The following is a 23,696-nucleotide window of genomic DNA, read 5'->3' on the forward strand; positions in this document are numbered from 1 at the left end:
GTATATCTACAATGTCCATTATTACTCTTTTAAACATGTTTGTCTACTGCTTGAACGAAGGATTTTTTTATCATCATTTACAATTCAGTTGAGAGGGTAATACGTGGCCAAATTTAGTGCAAAAGTGCTTATAACTTGCGAAAAATGCAAAAAAAAAACAAATTTTCAAGTTTTCTTAAAATCCTTTGTTTAAGCAGGCAATCTTTGTTTTTTTAATTTCAGATAAAAAATTTCCTAAGTTACAGTGACTACCGTGAGGACACTTATGGGCCTACGATCTTTAATATTTTTTATGCTATTATTTTACTAAATTATTTCGAGAAAAGTATATATCTTTTGACATATGTATTCCTTCGTTACGAAAATCATAAATAGGCCTATTTTGATTCCTTTCAAATTGATCTGGAATTGTTAGTATAAAGCTGATTGTTTTCATGAGAAGAAGGAAGTTAAAGAATAGATAATGAAAGAGAGAGAGAGATAAATAAAATGACTGGTCAGACTAGCAGTCGATGAAATAGACGTTCTTTTCCTCCCGTCCCGTATCTCATATGCAACCGAGTTTGCACACTAGTCCATTTAGAACATAAAAATACTAAGTACCCGAATTAGTTTATTATATAATATAAGCACATAAACAAAAACCAGTATACTTAAGGTGAATAAATGTAAATTTTCACAATTTTATTCACTGATTTTATTATATTGAAATAAATAAATATTATATACAAAGGTACATATATATATATATATATGTACATACATACAGTTAGAATACTATGTTTGTTTTTCTTAAACTGAGCTTGTTGAAATGTAGTATGGACTAATAGATTTTTTGGTTTAGAAAATATATTATAATTAATTATTTATGGATATTTTAGAAATTTTTTTCCAAAAACTTATAGTTAGTATTAAAATTAAAAACAATCTATCCCAATATTTATTTAATTTCCATATATCCGATATATACATACACCCCTTTTTCATATTTTAAATATGGCACCATTTGTTTTTGATTCATTAGATTGTAGTTGGAATACAAAAGTTATAGATAATATGAAAAGCTTAAAAAGAACGTCACTTGTACATAAGTGAGTGAGTGTGCATGGAAGCAAGCTTGAAGGACAGCAACACAAGCACAGGAAAAGTCAAACAGTTTATCAAACTGATTTCACTTATCGTGCTTTCTTATACATAATAATCACAGCAAACTGAAATATAATTTGCGATTTACTATATATACTGAAGTATTAAAACTAGAATCCTTAGTTTTTCAAAATGTTGAGGCAATTTTTTTGATTGGAAACTTCTTAAATAGACTCAATTACGAGCGCGGAAAAATTTACATTGGATAATAATTGTATTCCTCTAAATTTGTAAATGAATTACCACCCAAAGTTCGCGTTCAGTGCAAGCGTCGACATATGATATGGCATTAACAAAGCGGATTAAATGTTTTAAATATTTAGTTTACAGCTACGTCGTGCTCTTAATGGTACGTAACATCAACTATACTAATATTTTTTTATGGATATGGCAAAGTAATGAGTACTAAATATTTGAAGGTCGATTTGCTAAAATAAACTCAAGGATAAATTGATAATATTATTTTACTAAATCATCAATTATGATAACTAAATTACTTACAAAGGTCAAGAACTCATTGGTTTTATAACGTAACTAGTTTATCTGTACACATACATCCTACAATATGTGACATATATAAAGTATTATCTATATCTACATATACTTGTATGTATGCACGAACATCCGGTAATATAATGTAGTAATTTTCAGGTAACTGGTGCTGCCCAAATACTAGTTGGTACAATTTTGTTATGGGGTCATTCTGGTTATTACGGTATTGTCCAAAATAAATTATGGGCTCCAGCTGCCATCCTATTGTGTTTAGGGCCAGTTACATTTCTTCTCTGTTGGATGGGATGTCAAGCTACAAATCAAAGAAAACGATGTCTACTAGGAACGGTAACAAGAAAATAGTTCACTTCACAATGGTCGTTTCTTTAAAGTTTTAAAAATTGTTTTAATTTTGCAAATCTATAGTTCATAGCGGCATTGGTGGCATGCATTTGCATTCAATTCTTCATATGCGGCTGGTCGTTGGCAATGCGTGAGAGCCTCCCAACATCAGTGGAAATTTTTATAGATGATTCGTTTGTTGAATTTCTTGACAAATTTTCTAGGACAAAAGTTGACAATTTGCATTTATGGAACCGTATGCAATCGCAGGTATGTCTATAATCTATAAGATATACATACATATGTGTAATACCAATGTATTTTATAAAATTATATATTAGCATATAGTTATCGTATAAAGGTTTAAGTGTTTTTGTAATACATTATACACTATGCAGTGAAATCAGATAGTTAAAAACTACTTTAGAGCCAGTATGAACCAAAATCCGAAACAGTTAGATAAGGCTGTATGACTATCGGTAGAAAATTGCAGAAAGAATTTGACAGTTGAAATTTAGACATACATAAATTGTGGTGAATATGAACCATGAACGGCAGAATTCTACTTAGTTCAGCATTTACAAAAACACTTTTATTAACCAAGGAATAGATTTGCACGGTCCGCAGCAGCAATTAGAAAATATGAAATCACATTCTATAAAATAAGTTCTTCATTGGAAAAAAAACATTCAGACATCAAATGTTTGAATTTTGCAGAAAATATAATATAATGTTTCAATTTTTTTAACTTGTTATTGCAAAATTCCATTTAAATATTCAGATATAAATGTCGAATGAAGACAAACAATATCCACAAAAGATTCGTTTAAAACTTTGTATAGATGAAGATATAAGTATGGAGCATGTAATTAAAAGTCTTGCACATTTCCTAAAGTACTCAATCAATATTAAATCCTCAAATAAATTCTTTTTTTTTCATTAATATTATTATTAGCCAAGCAATATACTTTTGTAAAATGTTATTTAATTTACTAATTTAGTTATTAATCAATTGGGTTTGTTTTGAATTTCTTTTGTCAAAATTTTACTTTCTATTTGGCAAGCAAAATTCTACACCGTAGTAAAATTTTCACCAAATCAACACAGCAAGAAGCTACCGATTGGCACATCTAATTGCTTTTTTTCAAACCAAGAACCTAGCATTTTAATAACAGTTGAATCCCCTTCAGAAACCTGACCAAGTCATAACAACTCAAATATACCAAAAACTTGCAGTTGGATTATAAAGTAAAACTACTGGTATAATAAAATAATCATCAGAGTTTCTATAGATGGTATAAATCAGATGTTGTTTTTTATCTAATTGGATTGCAGACTAGAACTTCGAGTTATAAACTAATATATTTCCTAACTAATTTGATAAGCATAATCCATAATTACTCGTGAAATGATTTTGCTTTGTGCTCTATTTAGCTTAATTTCTATTCAGCTTATATTATATTCCGACCGATACCTAATCACAAGATTTAGGCTGTTGAGTAGATTATCTCACTATTATACTGAATTTAGCAAGACTTCGCCATATAAAAATGACGGTTGTTAATTTTGTCACCGAGGTGATTTGAATCTAATCTACTCGAAATCTCCTTATGCGACTCGGATTTAGCGCCATCTGTTTGTTTATCACAGCTGCTTTATACACTATAAAGACAAAACAACGTAAACAAACAAATTAATGAAAAGAAATGCATCAAAATTCATCTGGCAAACGACTGCCTAAAACATTTGGCCACGAGTCTGAATTATGTACGAATTATGTTTGAATTAAACGTAAAATATTATAATACATATAATATTTATATACATACATACCTTTATCCAAATAGACTATGTTCAATTTGCTCCACACTGACTAGTCTCATTGCTACGCACCTAAAATCAAAAAATGCGTCCATTTTTTCCATTGAATGAAAAATATTTAAAACAAGCCAACTTTTATAACAAAGAACGACATTACAATATTTTCTTTTAATAAATACTAAACGATGCGAATTTTTGAATGACAAAAACAGCTATTTTACAAATCTCCAGCGGAAGTGAGGACAGTCTAGAATAGTGAATAGATTAAATGTAATCTAATCACGTCAAATTTTTGGTCAAAACATACTATTAATAATAATGTTTTTTACGGTATATACTACTTTTTAACCATAAAAACCATACTTATAGTTACAGTGTTGCGGAGTAGACGGACCCTTGGATTACCGTCGGCTTTCCCTCCCGTGGTCTTGTTGCTCCCGACCAGAACATGCTTATGAATCTGCATGTGACACTCATTATAAAAGAGGTTGTTTATCGGTTGTATCTGAGCAAATTAGAAATCGATTACTCTTTACTTCATTAGGCTCTGCAACCATTGCTGTTGTGCAGGTAAATATTTTTATTTCTTGAAACATTATTTAAAATTTCACTAATCCCATTTCACTTTTCAGAGTTTGGGTTTATTTTGTGCGGTTCATTTAGCTATCCTCTTTGGGAAAAGTGAAAATAATCACAATATAAGCAACTTGAACAAGAAGCGTCAACAACAATTTCTTCCTTTATCAATACAAGATAAACGTCATGATATGCCCTCCCCACTTAGTCTTTCACCCTCAGCACCAGGCCATCGGATTATTAAATCCTCTAAGCCACCAACTATGCCGAAATGACAGACAATTAGTTTTTAAAATGGACAAATAATTTAATTCTTTACATATTGTAAATTGAGATGGAATGTAGATAATTGTGACCCTCAATATTTTTCTTTGGTTTTAATGTTTGGTATGAGTATATAAAATAAGTAAGTGGGAGGAACTCGATGTGCTCTGTAATGAGCAACACACGAGCCTCGATGAGGAAATGTTTTATCGGAACCATAAAACGACAGTTTTAGATAAGTGTTCTTCAACTATATCCTGTGCATCCAGGCGATAAATGCTGGTGCGGCGATGTCTCATTTTTGGTACTGGTAAGAGATTTTGATAAAATTATGATTTTGATAAAAGAATGCGAGAAAATTGCCTGACAAATGTTATTCGTGTGAGCGGAATGCGTAACACCAAAAAAGAAGTTGCTGATAATGCGCAACAACAGTTTTCGAACGAGCCCGAGTAGCTCGAGCTCACTCTGTGTATGTTCAGACGAGGACTATTTTTGCCGCCTAAACTGGTTGTCGTAGTCGAGGGTACGACGAAGAAAGACGAAGAGATCCTGTCGATTTTGCACGGTTGGCACTTGGTGGTGGATTTCAAATGAATATTTACAATATGTTGAGAAACTTTAATTTTATTATATAATTTTGTATGTACTAAATGTATGTATGTAAAATATGTAAAAATATTTTAGAAAATGGTGAATAAGCGCGTACATGAAGCGTAGAAGAATTTGAGACTGTGAAATGAAAGGAAATGCTGAAATTTGTCCGACTCGAATTGCGGACTCGTTGCAAATTATGTAGTTGTTGTTTTTTTTGGTGTAGTGGAGGAAAACAATACTGAAGTAATTTGGAGGAATATACGGAGTTAACAGCCCTTGGTCGGAAAAAAAATCAGGTCCGTTTCGGTTACGTAGACCCGAGCGCCCTACGAACGGCAAAGGATGTAATCAATTAATTCGGTCCACGACAGTTGTGTTACATTCTAAGAGTCGAATTTAATACATATTTAATAAAATTAATATGAATATAATACCTTCTGTAGCGTTCTTTAGGCCACATATGTTTCAGTTTCCACTTCGTACCAGGTATCGCACTAATACGACGCTATCGTAAAAACAATTTTAGAAGCGTATACATATTCCTAAGATTCGTAAGTCTATTCTAGGAAATTCGTGATTTATTTGTTTTAATTATTGAAAAGTTTATAACTTAATAACAGTCAAAAAATAATTGACAAATTCACTGTTTGTACTTTGGTTTAAAGGCTACTAATACTCCAACACATTATGGGATGAACCGGTTTGAATTGTTTACAATATTTGTATTTTCTTTGTTTTGTTTACCCATAATTCATTTTATTAAATTCATTAATCTAATTACTTACGTATATGTATGTTATACCCGTAATAGTAATAGCAAGAAATTATTAGTTTTTAGGTAAAAATTTAAAGATTGTAAAAAAGGAGGAGCGAAATAATTTTGTCTGTATGTCCTATGTAGAGTTACCAACTATCTCTTTTTAAGCCGACTGGTATTATATATTCTCCGAATGGCAAATAGGATCTTAATGAATAATGGCTTCGTAGCCAATTTTAAAATTAAATTTTTCTTTTATATTTTAGATTTTGTTGATCATATAAAGATGGGCGAAAAGGATCAGGATATAAAGAGCCCAATGAAAAGAGTGGGATCTACAAGAAAGATCGTTATGTTCAGTAGTAAGTAATTAAAATATTATTTTAACTTTATTCATTCAATTATTTATTTTAAACATTAGTTGCTACTATTTAATAGTAAATATTTTTTATACTACCATAAGCTTGTTAATAGGAGTGTATACATATTAAATCTAGCTAATATCATTATTTGCAACTTTTATAAAATTGTGTAAATAAAAATAATTATTATTGTTCTGTCATTAAATATTTTATTAAATATATCCTCCCCTTTCTAAATTTTTTTTAATGGTGCACTTATTTACACATTTTGGTAAGAACATTTCTTAACAACAAATTAGAATAATTATATTCAAAGTTTTTTATTATTTTCCAATTCAAATTTAAATAATATACAGATATAACATAATTTGAACATCTGTAGGAAGTGATTACTCTTTTACCATTTACTTTGGTTAAAACAACTCCAACACAAGTCGATTGAAGTAATTTAAATGGAATCAATTAATATTTCTAGGTATTCGTCAACAGCTCAATGAACAACTTCGATGTCTTGATACCAGGGTGGAGTCACAAATTGGATTAATTCAAGAAATTCAAGATTTCTTTCGCCGTCGTGGAGAATTAGAGCTAGACTACAGTAAAAGCTTAGAGAAGTTTGCACGTGGATTGCTCTTAAAACACAAGGAACAGAAACAAAAGTACTTAAATTAAAAAAAAAAAAATGCTTTTAACCCAATGTGTGTAAATTTTTAGTATGATGCAAAAAAAAATTGAAATTTTTTTATCTATGTTCTATTATGAAACACGTGAAGTGTGGCTCGAATCGTAATCAATAATGGAAACTATATAGTTGGGGTATTGGGTCAATTAGACCCGAAATTTTTAACCCTGTATATGTTCTATTTTATGTTCTATATTAATTTAACGAGTTCAATTACAAATTTAAACATATGTTTTTTTTATTTTAGAAGAGATCACTGGCCAATATTTTCAACGTTTGCGTGTTGGCAACATTTAGTTAAGGAAACTCAGTCGTTGTCAAAAGATCACGCAATATTGGCCGACCTATATTCTATAAGTATTGTTGCAAGTTTACAGACCACTATTGAAGATGTTCAAAGAATATATAAAAAGGTAAAACTATAAGTTGAAAAGTTGTTTGTTTTTATTTAATTATTAATGTGAAATTATCATATTTCCTAAATAGGTTAAATTAATAGGATATGAAATTCACGAAGATATTCAACATCTCCTTCAAGAACTTCATACGACAATGAAAACTTATCAAAGATATGAGGTTAGGCGGATCTTGAATAAAGTTTTTTTTTTTTAAATAATATTTAATGATGATGTACCTATATTTTTTCTGTAGAGTGAATGTAAATCAGCTAAACTAAAGTTGGTTACTGCAGAAGCCCAGAGAAAAAAATTGGAGCAGACAATTGCAAAAGAAAAACTGGAACGGAATAAGAAATATAAACTTACCGAAAAAGAAATAGTCAAGGTAAAGCATTATTTTACTTAAGGTATTGTTATAGAGTAGTAGAGATATATAAAATATTTGTCTTTAATTTCAGAGAGATACAAAATATAAAGATGCAAGACTGAAAGCGCTAAAAGCTAAAACTGAGTACCAATTATGTTTGGAAGCTTCAAATACTACGATACATAAATATTTTGTGGAAGATTTGTGTGACCTAATAGATGTAAGATACATTATTCCTTAATAACATTTGTGTTCAATACAGTTCACTTTTCCATTAGTGTATGGATCTTGGATTTGGATCTATGATTTCAAAAGCGATACTAATGCATGTTTCGGCAGACCAGGGTAGATCAAGGGCAATTCTTCAACAAGCAGATAATCTCTCACATTTAATACACTCCATCGATTGTCGAGCTGATAAGCAAAAATTTCTAGAGCACCATCATACAGCGTTTATAATACCTAAACGTTTAGAGTTGCAATGCCAACAGGATCAGACTGAAAACATTGAAATTGATATAAAAAAAGAATTACATTTAGATATGGAACAAAGATTGGAAACTTTAGGTCAAAGGTTACGAGATCTTCGCATTGAATGCGACGAAGTTTGGAAGTCACTCGAGACAGCCGAAACAAAACTTTTGGAACATTATAATAACAAGGACAATGACACCAGCGATATTTTTTCTGAAGGAAAACATTATATACATAAGACACCCAACAGCAATATTACACCTAAGCTGAAAGCCGAGAAACAGGACATTGAAGATTATTACATATTGGTAAGTTGTTGCACAGATTTCGTTCAGATAAATTGTTATTGTTATTACAGAAAATTCGAGAGTATATAAACGGAACTTCACGCATAGCACGTTTAAGCGCAAAGGCTGAATTTTTACGAAACGTTTTAATTAAGGACAATTCATGTTGTTTACCTTCTCATACGAAAGCCATAACATCGAACCGGAAACGAATTGGACGTGTCAATATTACTGGCCAACCTAAATTATTTGGCGGTTCCTTAGAAGAATATTTAGAATTTACCAGCGAGGAAGTACCACTCGTTATGCGTAGCTGCATACGTGTTATTAATTTATATGGTAATAAATAACCAACGACTTTAGTTGTATAACTTATAAATTAATTTAAAATATTCCAGGATTACATCATCAAGGAATATTTAGAGTTTCAGGGTCCCAAGTGGAAATTTCAAATTTTCGAGAAGCATTTGAAAGGGGCGAAGATCCACTTGCAGATACAAATGATGCGTCAGATATTAATTCCGTTGCTGGACTTTTAAAGTTGTACTTGCGAGAGTTGAGGGAGCCATTGTTTCCTATAGTATATTTTGAACATTTTGTGTCTATTGCAGGTATTTCAGTTGATTTTAGTTTAAGTGCCACATAAATATTGTTTTAATTTTCTTATTAGAAATACGTTCAAAAGAGGATATCATAACAGCAATAAGAAATTTTTTAAGCAATCTTTCTCCTACGGTTTTAATAGTTATTCGTTATTTATTCGCATTTCTAAATCAGTAAGTTTGCCAAAATGAGTATATTGTTTTTTTATAACTATGATAACCATTTTCTTATAGCCTATCGGAATACGCGGATGAAAATATGATGGATGCATTTAATTTAGCTATTTGTTTTGGCCCGACCCTTATGCCTGCACCGGAAGATAAAGATCAAGTTCAATACCAAAATCAGATAAACGAGCTAATTAAATGTATGATATTGTACCACGATGATATTTTTCCGCCTGATTTAGTAGGCTTGGAATACGAAAAATATATATCTCACGAACCTTTCATGGATATGTAAGATGCATATTTACTCAATCTTATCAATTATACTAACGACTTTACCAAATCTATAGTTTTGTTGGAGAATCCCCAGTTGATAATGTGACTGAAGATCCGGACTCGGAAGTTTGCCCCTCCGAAGATGGTAAGGTTAAAAAAAGCTATAATCAATAGATTCCTTCATATAACTTACATTATACATAACTAGTTATTTTTTTACGAAAGTCTGTAAACATACTATAGGCTTTATTGGCTTTAAAAACTAACATTCTCCAACAAGTGAGAACTACGAACTGAAAGCATCTGACATAATTCCAGTTGCCAAAAAACTGTAATACAAAAATATTGCCAGTTAATTCAGCGTTCGTTAAGGTACGAGGGGAAATTATAAACAAGTCTTTCTAATTTCTCTTAGCGATGACCGCTATCACTAATTTTTAGAAGCAAAATACATTGCTAAGCGAAATATTCAATCCTAATTGCATTAAGATATCTTGCACTCATACTTTATGAGGTTGATCGTCAGCAAAAACAAAAAAAAAACTAATATATGGATGTATGAGAGATAGGGAAGCGAATGCAAAGATTTCTTTTTTTTTTTTTTTTACATCAAGCCAGGTAATGTTTATTGTAGCAAAAAACCTTCCTATCGTTTTAAAGAAAAGCAGAATCGACTAGAATAACTAAAATCATTATATTTAGAAGCTAGGGTAAGTCTCGTACCTATTTTAATTATTTTTGTTCCAAACCACTACTTCCAAGAGATCATATCAATTCTCTTAGTAAACTATCCGACGGAAATCTCTACGAAAACAAAAAACAAGTATATATGTTTAAAAAAAACTTAAAACTCATAAATAAAGTATGATCATCTCACTATTTCTCCTCATGTATAGAATCAGAAACTTTGGAAGCCACAGTTCAATTCGATTTTAAAGCGCGATCTAATCGTGAGTTATCAATTCGCAAAGGAGATATTGTAATCTTAAGAAAACAGGTATGCTTTGCATTCCATATTATTAGAGAAGTTAATATCGAATATTTCAGGTATCTAATGATTGGTGGCACGGAGCATTAAATGGAACAGAGGGTTTGATACCAGATAAATATATATCCCTTAGAATAAAGTATGTTCATATATTTTGAAAATGTAAAACAGTAATATTAAAATTTATGTACATAGAGGAGAAGACAGAGACAAAATCTCTATTGAACAATACAACCATAGGGATATCAATGCTGAGAACGAGCCAACTGTTGAAATTCAAGCAGAAACCACGAAAGAGGATTGTCACGTATATTTACAGCCTAATATTGATCCCATTTCATACAATTCAAGAACCAATAATGAATTTTATGAAGATAATTCTTTGAATGACTACGAGAAACATGCCGAAATACAGATTGTAAACACCTGTGACAATTTAGAGGTACTTGAAACGACCGTGTAAAATTAGCATTATAAATTTTATGTTGTTTGAGAAATTGTACATTAGGAGATTTAATCGCTCTTATTGAAGACGAAACTTGCTCTGTCTATATTACTGATTATACAAATTTAGAAAATTTAAGGGAAAAATACTGTTAATATACATATTTTTTAATATTTTCATACAATATTAGTGTTTAATTCAAATTTGAAGATCATATATAAACTTTTTTTTCATTAGGATCTCTAAACAAATTCATTTATGCTTATACTGTAAATTTAAAATTCTACAATAAGTTTAAATTCACTACTACCAATTGCAAGATCTGAAAGAAATTCTATACGGACATATTTGCTTTTGAAATTGATCATATATGAAGATTTTAAATAAGCTTATAACCTTCGTTCGACCTCTTAAAAACCATAGACCATAGGTAATGTATAAGTCGGCCACTGTCGACTGAGCTATGCATTAAATTGTGTTGAAATATAAATTAAACAAATTACTATTTTAATGCTTATAGCGTCTACCGGCACCGGAGTCAATTCAATGTATTTCCGATTTCAATAAAAAGTCCATTAACACTCATCAGAGCAGCAACGAAATATTGCAAAGAAGCACAGATGTAGTAGATAATTCAGTCATATCCAACATACCCCCGGTAAATGTTAATGTTGACAGTGTTCAATCTACAGCGGATTTTGAACATTCTATTAAAACTGACGATACAACCGAAGAGGAGTTGAAGAATTTGAGTGAATTCCAAAAAAATAAATTTTTATGGGAAGTAAGATCACGCGGTACATCCAAGGAAAGTTGCTACAATTTGCCATACGAAAAGAAGCCCATTGCACCCGATCTCGTTATGGATTTACCAATCTCAAAAAATAAATCAATTTTTGAGTGTGCTTTTCAAGAAAATACAGAGGTAATATATGATACTACAAATTTCGAAATGCACATATACATATGTATATGTAATTTCTTTTAACTACGTGAATTTTGTAAAGAACTTTATTTATTTTATTTCAACAAATGACTGTCCTAAATTATAAAGATTTTATATTTTAGGATATCGGCGAAACAACACAGGTAAAAGGAAATACGGTGACTTTTAAAACCGCGGACCATACGACAGTTCTGAAGAAAAAAAAATCAAATGATCTACCCAAAGCAGTCAGTGCTTCAAAATCCGCATTAGTTAGTGAAGATCTACAATCTCAAAATGATCTTTTTATTGTAGAAGGAAATAATTTATATGCCAATATAAATCCTTCGTCCGCGCAAACATGTGGATTTATTTTAGATCACGAAGTAAATCAATATCAAATGGCGCACAAACAGAATGATTTAAAAAATAATGAAACGAATTCGAATGAAAATAGAGCTGAATCGAATAAAAGTAACAATATGGAGTAAAAGGCCTTGTTAATGTATTCCTCCAGTAATCAATATACACATTTTTATTTATTTATTTTATATTTTTGAATTTATGTATAATCAAAATACATTGATGAGCATTTCCTCCTATTATTAATAAAATAAATCCCTAAATAATGGCATTACAACCGAAAAAATATATATTTATACTACGTGTCGGTATCACAACGACATATATAGAAGTATACTTGCTTCATAATTAATTTGAAATTTTTATATAATATTATTTGCATTTTTGATGTATCTATTAATGCCTATTTTAGGTGGATAATAATAATTTTCATATTAAAACATTTGGATATTTTTCTTTCGTGGATGTGTTTCATTATATATTTAAGTATGTATATAGAAATATAGCTTTATTAAAATAAAATAGCTGCAAAACATAAAATGCATCTCTTATGAATTAGTTAATGTCATTTTTAAACTAAACTAAATACGGTAGTTATTTAAAAACATATGATTAGATCATGACAACGATATTAAAGAAATTTCACTTCTTACCAACTTTCACTCAAGTATGTAAAGTGCTGTATTTTTGCAAAAACAGTTGTTCAATTCAAACCACAAGACATGCAAGTAAAAAAGGTAAGTGAATCGTTTGCGCCTGATGATTTCATGCGTGAATATTTGGCCGTACACAACGCTATGATATCGAAAGTTTATTTACTCAGTTTAGAAATATCGTTCAACAATCACGGTCACAATACTGAGATGAATCGCAATTTGATAAAAATAAAATTAATATTATTTGTTCTGGGTGCAAGTATATAATTCATAGTACTATAAGTATTTTAGACATATAAGATGGAACATTTTTTCACATTGTGAATTTAGAATCCAGTATAACAGAATCAAAATAAATAAGAAAAAAATGCTTTTTAAGCGTCTTCAACTACAAATTTTTAGATGAATTGTCCATTTTTGGTACAGTGCACATTAAACACCTCAACATATAATATATGTAAATACCTATCTTTGACAGAGTGTGCCAAAGTGATAAGTCAATTTTTGGAAAAATTGAGACCTTAAAAAATACTCAAAATACATCACTACAAAAAAATTACCGTTGTATCGTTCTTGTTGTGCAATTGTATGCAAAATTAAAAAAACAAAAACAAACAATATAAACACTTGCTCCATTTTATGAAATTTAAAAAAGATGGTATTGTCAGAACAGTTAGTATCAAGCAGCCCAGGCTTTGTTTTTCATTTACAATGGTTAGAATGCTCAGTAAGTTAACGTCAATTTGTAGCAAAAAATGTAGTCAAGCCCCTACCCGGTGTTTACAACACCACTAAGTAATAATTTTATACAGTTTATCACATCAGCGAAAAAATTAAAATGTGTTTTGGGAGTGAGAATTGAAAGTGGCATAGTAGTCGTAGTAGTATTAGCAATTTTTAGTTGGATTTCGCGGGACACATGGTTTTCGTTATTTATACAGGTTTTAATGTAGAGAAGTCATCGAAGTACGAATCCCCAGAGAAATGTGAAATTTCGTAAATGGCAATGAGGTTCCAGGAGTTCCACTCTTTTGGCAATACTAAGAATAAAACGAATATATTATCAACTACAGTATTTCGAACTTCTAAAAGTAACACTGTTGAGGTCTAATTTTTTCGTCCTTAGTATTTCATGTTTAGCATTACATCCAAAACAGCTATATTAACAACACAACGCCGAATATCCAGTTTCGTATCAGTTTTAAACTTAAGCTAGCAGAAATCCACTCATGTTGTCAAAGATGTTTTAAAACATATCTTTAATAGTTTTTGGTAATATCGAGGGTGAAAGTCTTTATATCAAGCTTTGAAGATTGTTAAAGAGCCAATATTCTACTTTTACATTGTGATTAAAGCTGATCAACACGTTTTAGTTCAGCATTTCTCAATACGCAGACAGTACTTACATATACCTTTGATTGGCAAGTCATTTCGCAATGTTAATAACACTATTGGAGCATTTTTTTTAAAGATGAATCTTTCATGGAGTCAATCATGTATTTAAATGTCAATTGATTTTTTAGCTCTTTAATTAGTAGACTGTGTAAATTCATTATCAAATTCAAATATAAAAACATGCAAGCTAAAGATGTTACGTAACTTTGTAGTTTCGCCAACATTTTTTTACTTCATAAATCATATCAATTACATAAGAAAAATGTATATGATACATTTTTGAAGATTTATGTATGTATACTTTTTTCATCATTATGGTATGCTCATGATAAAATAACAAAAATAAATGCTTGATCTAAGCAGAAAATAAATATATTAAGTAAAAATATTTATTATTGTTAAAAGCGGTAGGTAATTATTTGTGTTTGTAGTTAATGCCTGAATGATATAATTTAGTTCTTTTTTACAGGGCTGCTCATATAAATATGTTAATACTCTAACAATAATTAATGATCATATAGATCGAAGCTCGAACGGAATACCGTTTTATCGCCATAACAATGAGAGATCTCAACTGCCTTATTTACCTGTTTACTATCCCAATCATATGTGGAGACGGCAGAGAGTGCATTTATTCCCTTCCAAAAAATATCCATATCGAGCCATCTTAACATTGAACCAGAACGACAAAAGGTATTCGCTGCTGTCAAGCATATACATACATACATATGTTCAGTATTTCGAATAATACCAAATTTTTAAATAATCTTAAGCATTGCTCTGTTCTGAAATAATTTTTACAATTTGAAATTAAAAGTAATATCTCGGATAATCTTATGGCAAGAACAATAACAAAATATTTCAGAAATTTTTTCGGAATAATATTTTATAATTTAATATAACTTAATTGCTTTTATTTACCACTTTTGTGCAACTTTGATTGAATTTATTAGAAAATGGTTAATTCTTTTTATTTATAGTAGAAATCATTTCAGATATTTTCCGCTACGCAATTTGCCAGCGACTAAGAACATTAAATGGTCAAACTACATGTTCTCATTCAAAAATTCCAACCAATTATTAAAAACAACGCCCAGAACAAGTTATTACATGTTATCTGAAGCAAATATGAGATCTAATTTTCATCCTCGTGAGCAATATTTAAGTAGACCAATACTATCTACGATTACAACACTACAAAATAATTGTGTTAACACACATAATTTGAATATGCCTCATGCAAATAAATTGGCTTTATGCGTCGAAAAAATGCCTACTATTCCAACTACCGTCCAAAAAGTTTCATTAAATAAAACCAAACACATTTCCAATATTTTACAATTTGACACTACCACAAGGAACCCATATACACAATATTTTGAACATAGCACAAGGAATACGTACATGTATAACTTTTTTCACGCTACCACGGTCCCGAATTCCATAAATACATCTCACATCTATTTCACTATAGGAGATGCTATAACAACACCACGAACGCTCAATAATTCACAATTTAAGTTGTTTAAAAAACAAAAACACCAAACTGAAAATAATGGAAGTGACTCTATCATAAATTACAAAATGCATCGATCTAATACCGCAACTCCTGTAATATGGACTATGACTTCAAATCCTACGTCACTTCCTCAATTTTTAAATAATACTGTCAAATATTCTATCAGCGATAATGAATCTAAAAATAAATCTAAATATTTATATGAATATGAGAATTCAAGTGTTGATACTACAAAAGCAAATTGGGTTATCGACCAATCAATGAACAATAATTGTTCAAATTCATCATTAGAAATAAATAATAATTGTGCATCTGGAGACAGACAGAACATAAAAGAGTTTACTCCAAAAATTTCGCTGCAGACTACGACAGAAACTTTGGGATCTTATCCAATTAAACCAACAGTGGATTTCGGAACCATTTCTGCGCCTATTACCGAATTTCCATATTTAGACAATACTTCAACTACCGCTATTTGGAATGCTATAGAGATGTCAAATTATTCCAAAGAGAAAATATCAGTTCCTGACAAAACAAATAATTATCCTCCGATACATAAAAGAGGTAAATTTATTCAAAATAATAAGAGATTGGTTTTTAAAGAAAGTGTGAAAAATAAGAACGGAAATATAAAAACAACTGCTTTGCCGACCCCCATAAGACCTTTAAAACCAAAAATTAGAGAAAAAGGGAAATATACTTCCACCACACATTCTCCATCCTCACAAACAACGCTGTCAACACAAACCAAAGAACAAGAGTTATTACTTGGTACTGTTGGCAGAAACATGAAAAAAGCAAAGAGTAAATTTCAAGGCAGAAGCCGCTTTCGATGGACTCCTTCGTTTGAGAAAAGCACGGACAATATAAATAATAACATAACAATTAGTTCAACAATAGCAACGATACATAGTTCATCAACCCAAGTCTCACTTCTAAGAAATAAAAAAACAAATAAATTTACTAGATCAAAACTAAGCAGACACAATAAAAGAACCAATATAGTACAAATAAATACAACAAGGAATGTCATAGACCTTCACTTGCAGTCGACTCCACCCTTGGCAAGTAGCACACCGGAGTCCGCTATAATGAGAATATCAAACATAAGCGGCGTAAAAATGTTATTTGCAAAAAATAATTTCACAAATTCATTAGGCAATTTACCAAATACAAGTAACGCATTTGTTGCAGAGCTACCAATAGTTACATACTTTAAAGAAGTTACAGAATCTCGTAAGGTATAAAAATTTACTGATCAAAAATTACAATTAACAATATATATATATTATGTGTGCATAATTAAATATATTTATTTTGAAAAAAAAAATTGAGTTATTACTTGTGTCCATATTTTTATATTCGCACACGCATCACGGAAGTATTCCAGGTTTTGTATTTATATGTATATGTTATTATATATTCTATATCACAAGATTACGTGCATTACTTGTACGGAACAACTACTGCACACTTTGAATTATACAAAACGTTTCTTTACATTATATGTCAGGTCAAGAATAAGCATATAAATCTCTAAAAAACACCTTACTATTATGTACACCTTACATAATTCAAAAAAAGCTTTCCACATGGATAATAGATTATTCCAAAATTATCCACATTTCAGTTATAAGTTTGTTTCTTAACTGCTAGTGTCTGCTAGCTATCAGGAAGAGCAACACTGAGCGAATTGAGAAGTTACTCTCATAAAGAGAAGCTAGCCGGAATTAGCAAGAAAATATCAAAATGCCTTTTTTCAATAAGTACATCATATCCACACTTGAAATTTATCAATAGAATTATAATTTTTATAACTCGAAACTATTAAAATAAACAAAATCAAAGCAAATTCGTCAAATCTCTCTTACACATTTGTTGTAACAGTTGTTTCTTCATATGGCAAGAGCTATTTTCGGCTAGCACTCTTAGCTTTTTCCGCTCTCAACTTGTGCTCTCTTCTGCTAGTTTGGGGTAGTTTTTTTGGGTTAAGAAACGCTTTTCCAGCAAGTTAGAAATTATGAAACAAACCTGGTATAAGGTGTCCCTGGTGGCCTCGTATGATGGTATATGTATGTAAATACATATGAGTATTGGTCCATTTAACATTTCGACGTGATAGGGCAGGAAATTCAAAATTAGAATGGAAAAGAAAACGAAAGTTTGTACAATGCCACGTGGTATTCATGCTGAAAAATAAATATTTTTCATTTTTCTAACATGAAGTCGATTACACATCGTAAAATGACAAATTTCGGTAACACATGAACCAATGATCGTGTAATAAAAAGCTGTTGCAGAGACATGAGTTAGTCTACAGCTGCATTACAAATGGAGTGCTCCAATATTACACAAATAAATCACATGGTCCAACCATTTTTATGGGCATGTATGCATATGTTTTTATGCTTGCGTGGCTCCGTTTACCACGTTTCACACGCATGCACATGCTCACAGGAATGACGAAAAATATTTCACTTACAGTTACAGATACTTTACGAAAGGAGACACAAGCCTACATACATACATATACATACACATATGTACCATAAAAAAATTTAATTTTTAGTAATTTTGTAAACACCAAATATGATGTTTTTAATCATAAATTGTTATAAAAAATTTCTCCAGCTTTATACAACGACCAGGTACATTATATACATTGTTAATATGATGTTATAATTAAGTGTCACCGATCGATTTTTCAGACTATTTTGGATTATTGTTATAGGCATATCTTGTTGGAATATGACAGTAATTTGTATTTTAATGTTAAAAAGATATATTTCCGATTCTATAAGTATAAGCGTCGAAACTTCATTTCTACACTGGAATATTACGTTCCCATCTGTATCAATTTGCTTATCTAAGAGTCGGTCTAATGTGGAAATTATGCGCTTTCTGAACCAAAAGAATATTAATTACATAAAAAATATTCATAATTATTTATTCATCACACCGACTAACATTAATACCAAAGAAGATTACTGCAGAGGCTTTAACTCAACCTGTGGAGTAAATATTCATATTGCAAGAGAACAAGTAAGTGGCGGATCGATATTCAGCTGCATAAGTGCATTTGTATGTAGAAAATGGATAATACTATCATATAACGTTCAAAACTATTATAATTACTATAAATCTCTGAACTATGAAGGTGTATCGTGACGTCATGAACAAAACGTAAACGGAGAAATTAACAATGAAATATTGTTTGAGCTTTAACATGAATGTACTTGGAAAGTCAATTTTAGATCTGTTATTAAAAGAGTTCAAGAGTTGAGTAGTTCAGCTTTCATTTCTGACTGATGGAGTAAAATAAAAAATTACAATAGCTCAAGAGTTTTATTGCTAAAATAAATTTAATAAATATTCTGCATATTTTTAAAGTACATTATATTACAAAAAAGAATATTATTTTTAATATTTGATTAATTGAAGCCTTTAATTTTTCTAAAAATTAATTTTTGCAGTTACTTACACAATTCTGTGAATCCATTATAACAGATATCACATTTTTGGAAGTTAAACAACACAACTGCGCTGAAATATTTAAATTTCATGATCTTGAAATGGGTTATTGCTTTCTAGCCAATAATTTTATTGATTAGTATGCATTGTTCCTACAACGTACAGTAGCATGCATAGAAACTCTAGCAATAAAAAACTAGAAATATTTTGCAATACTAAATATGTGTGTACATATGTATATGCCTAATAAATTTATTTATATGCTCACGTTACATGTATGCGCATGTGTACACACATTTTGCTTGGTTTGCTTAACAATTTAAAATTTTTAATGATCATATAATATTTATAAACTGTTAAAATCCTCTTGTCAAGTTGAAGAAATATTTTTGACGATCTAATTCGGATGCGTATGACACAAAATTCCATAAAAACTATTTTATAAAATCACTATCGCCATTACTGCCCACTTACACGGATGGAAAGCTCAAGGAATAAGGCGGGGTTGCTGTACCCCTCTACTGTGAAAATATTTTATTTTTTGGTTGTCCGAGTATCTATGTATGTAGTACTTACATAATATTGAAGTTGAAATTTTAAATTATCTTTATCAAATCTTAAATTATGTTCATCAAATCAAAATAGTCGCAATTTAGATGAATTGCCATTACGACTTAGCCCGTTTGAAGCGAAGAAATCATTAAAACTTTTTCTAAAACAAGAATCACTTTGGAAATACGAGGTTTGCAAATTAGCATACTTAAAAATTGTATATAGAACTGATTCAATTAAATATAGATGTACGTACATAGCAACGTGGATATACCATACTTCGGATTACTTTCACAAACTTTGGGAAAGGATCATATAAGATATACTTATAATATGGAAGAAATGCTAAATAGCTTGACAGTAAATGATCAAAGCTTTGAAAAAAGAAAATGCAAGTTTCCGCATGAAATAATTTATGGATCCACTTATCACTACAGGTGAGTTGTATATTTTACATATGTAAGATCAAATATATTACGTAGCTTTATACAATTAGATGTTAACATAAAATTTGTAATATTTAGTTTTTCATCATGCATGTCTGATCTCAGAGTAATTTTGGAGTTAAAATACTGTAATTGCACATTATTCACATCTCCGATAAAATGTAAGTTTCATACAATGTTTACCATAAATTCAAACATTTTTTAGGCTATAAACATTTGAATTCTTTACTCAGCTATAGGTAGACTTGTATTTACGAAACATTTTAAAAACAAAACAAACAAGTAAGGAAGGCTAAGTTCGGGTGTAACCAATCATTTTATACTCTTGCAACTTGTTAGGATCTAAGTCGGGGAACATCCTTCAGGTGTTGGCAAAACTTTATATTAAAAAACGTTGCCAAAGATTTTATTATTTATTATTCGACGAAATCGTGAATAAATTACAATCAAATTTGGTATCGTATTAACTTATATTGAAGGTCATAGACCCAATTAGTTGTATAACTATATTTTACTTCCCGTCATCGAAAATTGTAGCAACAAGTTGCAAGAGTATAAAATACTAATGGTTACCACCACCATCATGATCAATGCAGTGTAGTATTCGTGTACAACTATGTATTAGTTATTCGGCTTTGTAAATGATCTTTGATATTTATTTACGGGATTTATTGCAAGCAAAGCCGCGGGAAAAGATAGTAAATAATAGTTTTTATTTTTTTATGTTTTCACAGATTTCAATTATTTCTGTGATTTTCGGGGAATGGCATGTATATCTAAAGGTAAATACTATTATATATTAAAATGTAAATAAATAAATGTATCATAGTTTTTATTTGAGGGGGAATCCACGCCGGATTAGTAAACACGTTTGTCAATCGTAAGATTAAAATGTATTATTTTGTCCACCACATATCTACTATGTAAAAATACCTGCCATGTTGAAAAATATTACAATGAAGATTTAAGAGTAATAATAACGACCAAATTTTAAGGAAAAGCAATTTTTGCACATCCGGTGTGGGTTGTCTCTTATAAAACAATAGACTAATGCCTATTATTATTGAATAAGCGACTATTTATTTCTAATCCATTATTGACATTAAAAAAGAGGATATAACTTTTAAGGCAAAACAAATCGCTAGAGAAAAATATGTATGTTATCCGTCGTGTTCGGAGCAGAAGCTTCAGTTTGTTGGGTAAGAAAAATATTATAATTTCCATATACATATATACTTTTAGTATTTTCTTTAATACCTATACGTTTTTGTTACAAAAATTATTATTCGCAAAACATTTTTAAATCTAGATTAATCAAATCGTTATATATTTTTAATAACAAAAGCTGCCTTTGAACTACATGTATGTTCTTCCAGAGAGCGGTAATTATTTTATATTTCAAAAATGTCCAAATCTAACTAATACATCTGTATAACGTAAATATATTTTCAAAGCTTAAACGTATATTAACCGATTACATTACACTAGGTGAACCTATCTTTGAAGATATCTCACAAAGCTTTTGGATTGACAATCTATCGCTATTTTGAATTGTCATACTAATCAATTTCATCGAGTATAATTTTGCTTTTAAATAGGCAAATCGATTAATAACTGTAACGAATATTATAATTTGTTAGGTACCATATGTGAAAAGAGTAAAATAATAGATTTAGAAATATTGTAAGTACATATGTATATATTATATATTTATATAGTTTAAAATGAATATTTATATTTATCGAATGATTTGTTGATTTTTCTAATTCTAGGTCTAATGAAATTAAAAAATTAGCTCGTCCAAGATTTGCACTAGTCGAGGTTGAAATACAAAATGTTCCCCCACTACGTTGTGTAAGAAGTGTTACTCAATCTTATCAAGATTTGGTTGGTAAGTACATTTAGCAAAAGGAGTCTTATAGACTCCTTACAAACTACACAAAAAATTAAAATTCTGTCTCTGCATTCCCACTCATACCAAAATTAAAAAAAAAAATACTAAATACTAAATACATTTTATGCTATTAACTTTTATATTGAATAGATAATTTATAATATTTTACTTTTTATTCAGTTTCAGCTGGAGGTGTCATTGGTCTTTTTATTGGTATTTCTATATTAAGTGTGATTGATATTATATACATTTGTTTAAAAAAACTCTAGATACGTACTTATTTTCTTAACAATAACAAATATTTTAAACGCTTTATGAAATATGTATGAAACTGTTGTTTTAAAAAGCGTTTTATATGTAATTTGTTTTTATGAATTTTGAGCTAAAGATTATAGTTTTTGCTCTACAAAACGGTTTGTCCAAATATACTTGTTGACTATTAATGTTGTTTTATATTAGAATTTTGTGTGGCTACCCGCTGACTCTATAAAAAGCACCGTGTCTGGCCATTGCTTAGGTGACTCTCGTGCTTCGATGTGATCTGATGTGATTTAAAAGCCACGAGGTAACCTCACGGCAAGCTGTCTGTATATAAGTAAAGAAGGCACCGTGCCAGACCAGTGCTTAGGTGACTCTCGTGCTTCGATGTGATGTAAATTATAAGTCATGAGGTGACCTCACGGGAAGCTGGCTACCAGCTGGCTCTATAAAAGAAAAGCAGGCACCATGCCTGGCCAGGGCTTAGGTGACTCTTGCGCCTCGATGTGGTTTGATTTGGAAGTCACCAGGTGACTTCAGGGGAAGCTGACTCCCGCTGGCTCTATAAAAGAAAAACAGGAACCGTGCCTGGCCAGTGCTTAGATGACTCTCGTGCCTCGATTAGATGTGATTTAAAAGTCATGAGAGAAGATGGTTGCCAGCTGGCTCCATATGTACATACTATATCCCTCAATATGCCATTTGTAAAAAATCAACATTCACGCAAGCGACAAAAAAAACCCAGACTTACCATCATTAACCAATAAGATTCGAGCAAGCTTGGAACATACTTTCTAAAATTTTATATTACAATGACACCAAATTCATTCATAATTTATAAATTATAAGGAACGTGCTAGATGGCCGGTAACTCGAGTCGACTTTTTCTAACATTCCTTTTCACAAAATTTTCGCAAATGTTTGTGCGGTTCGGCTACGGAAAACGTAAAGCGTGTTGCATAGTTCATTTATATGTTGGTACGGTCTCACATTTAAATCAGAAATTGAAGAATTCGTCTAATGTTCCCTACAGAAAGGAGAATGTGCAACATGGTCATGTTTTAAGTTCTCTGGTGCAACATGGTCTATTATCGACTCAAAATATTATTTTAATTTATTTCATATAATGAATTAGAATATATGGCATTCAATTATACAATTTACATATCATTA

At 30.4% G+C, this 23,696-nt stretch overlaps 3 protein-coding genes across 7 annotated transcripts; all 3 read left to right on the forward strand.

The window, feature by feature from the left end:
* The first annotated feature begins 1,088 nt into the window (after window positions 1-1,088).
* TM4SF (Transmembrane 4 superfamily) lies at window positions 1,089-4,739 on the forward strand. The gene is made up of 5 exons (XM_014234761.3): window positions 1,089-1,495; window positions 1,798-1,986; window positions 2,065-2,250; window positions 4,171-4,371; window positions 4,434-4,739. Exons 1-5 carry the CDS (start codon window positions 1,430-1,432, stop codon window positions 4,650-4,652), a joined length of 861 nt encoding a protein of 286 aa, XP_014090236.1. The 5' UTR covers window positions 1,089-1,429; the 3' UTR covers window positions 4,653-4,739.
* Window positions 4,740-5,706: 967 nt separating this feature from the next.
* Window positions 5,707-12,872, forward strand: LOC106617572 (SLIT-ROBO Rho GTPase-activating protein 1). Of its 3 annotated transcripts, none has more exons than XM_036374300.2 (18): window positions 5,707-5,789; window positions 6,262-6,357; window positions 6,833-7,016; window positions 7,287-7,452; window positions 7,526-7,615; window positions 7,691-7,822; window positions 7,896-8,024; window positions 8,083-8,586; window positions 8,637-8,904; window positions 8,964-9,176; window positions 9,236-9,341; window positions 9,402-9,626; window positions 9,686-9,756; window positions 10,508-10,608; window positions 10,659-10,738; window positions 10,795-11,041; window positions 11,565-11,969; window positions 12,113-12,872. In XM_036374300.2, the coding sequence occupies exons 2-18, from the start codon at window positions 6,282-6,284 to the stop codon at window positions 12,458-12,460; spliced, it is 3,345 nt and encodes a 1,114-aa protein (XP_036230193.2). In that variant the 5' UTR covers window positions 5,707-5,789; window positions 6,262-6,281; the 3' UTR covers window positions 12,461-12,872. The 3 variants fall into 3 exon arrangements, with proteins under 3 accessions (XP_036230193.2, XP_069965080.1, XP_036230194.2); XM_070108979.1 differs by having other exon boundaries at window positions 7,290-7,452; XM_036374301.2 differs by lacking the exon at window positions 5,707-5,789 and adding an exon at window positions 5,798-5,938.
* Window positions 12,873-18,375: 5,503 nt separating this feature from the next.
* Window positions 18,376-22,708, forward strand: ppk29 (pickpocket 29). 3 transcript variants are annotated; one of them, XM_070109001.1, is made up of 10 exons: window positions 18,376-18,550; window positions 18,611-18,944; window positions 19,376-19,512; window positions 20,019-20,115; window positions 20,172-20,362; window positions 20,450-20,532; window positions 21,106-21,153; window positions 21,483-21,570; window positions 21,717-21,753; window positions 22,144-22,197. In XM_070109001.1, the coding sequence occupies exons 1-9, from the start codon at window positions 18,492-18,494 to the stop codon at window positions 21,724-21,726; spliced, it is 1,047 nt and encodes a 348-aa protein (XP_069965102.1). In that variant the 5' UTR covers window positions 18,376-18,491; the 3' UTR covers window positions 21,727-21,753; window positions 22,144-22,197. The 3 variants fall into 3 exon arrangements, with proteins under 3 accessions (XP_069965102.1, XP_036230203.1, XP_036230202.1); XM_036374310.2 differs by lacking the exon at window positions 21,717-21,753 and adding an exon at window positions 22,446-22,708 and having other exon boundaries at window positions 18,377-18,550; window positions 20,477-20,532; window positions 22,144-22,262; XM_036374309.2 differs by lacking the exon at window positions 21,717-21,753 and adding an exon at window positions 22,446-22,708 and having other exon boundaries at window positions 18,378-18,550; window positions 22,144-22,262.
* The last annotated feature ends 988 nt before the right edge of the window (window positions 22,709-23,696 follow it).

Source organism: Bactrocera oleae, chromosome 4, assembly GCF_042242935.1.
Source record: "Bactrocera oleae isolate idBacOlea1 chromosome 4, idBacOlea1, whole genome shotgun sequence".
NCBI lineage: Eukaryota > Metazoa > Arthropoda > Insecta > Diptera > Tephritidae > Bactrocera > Bactrocera oleae.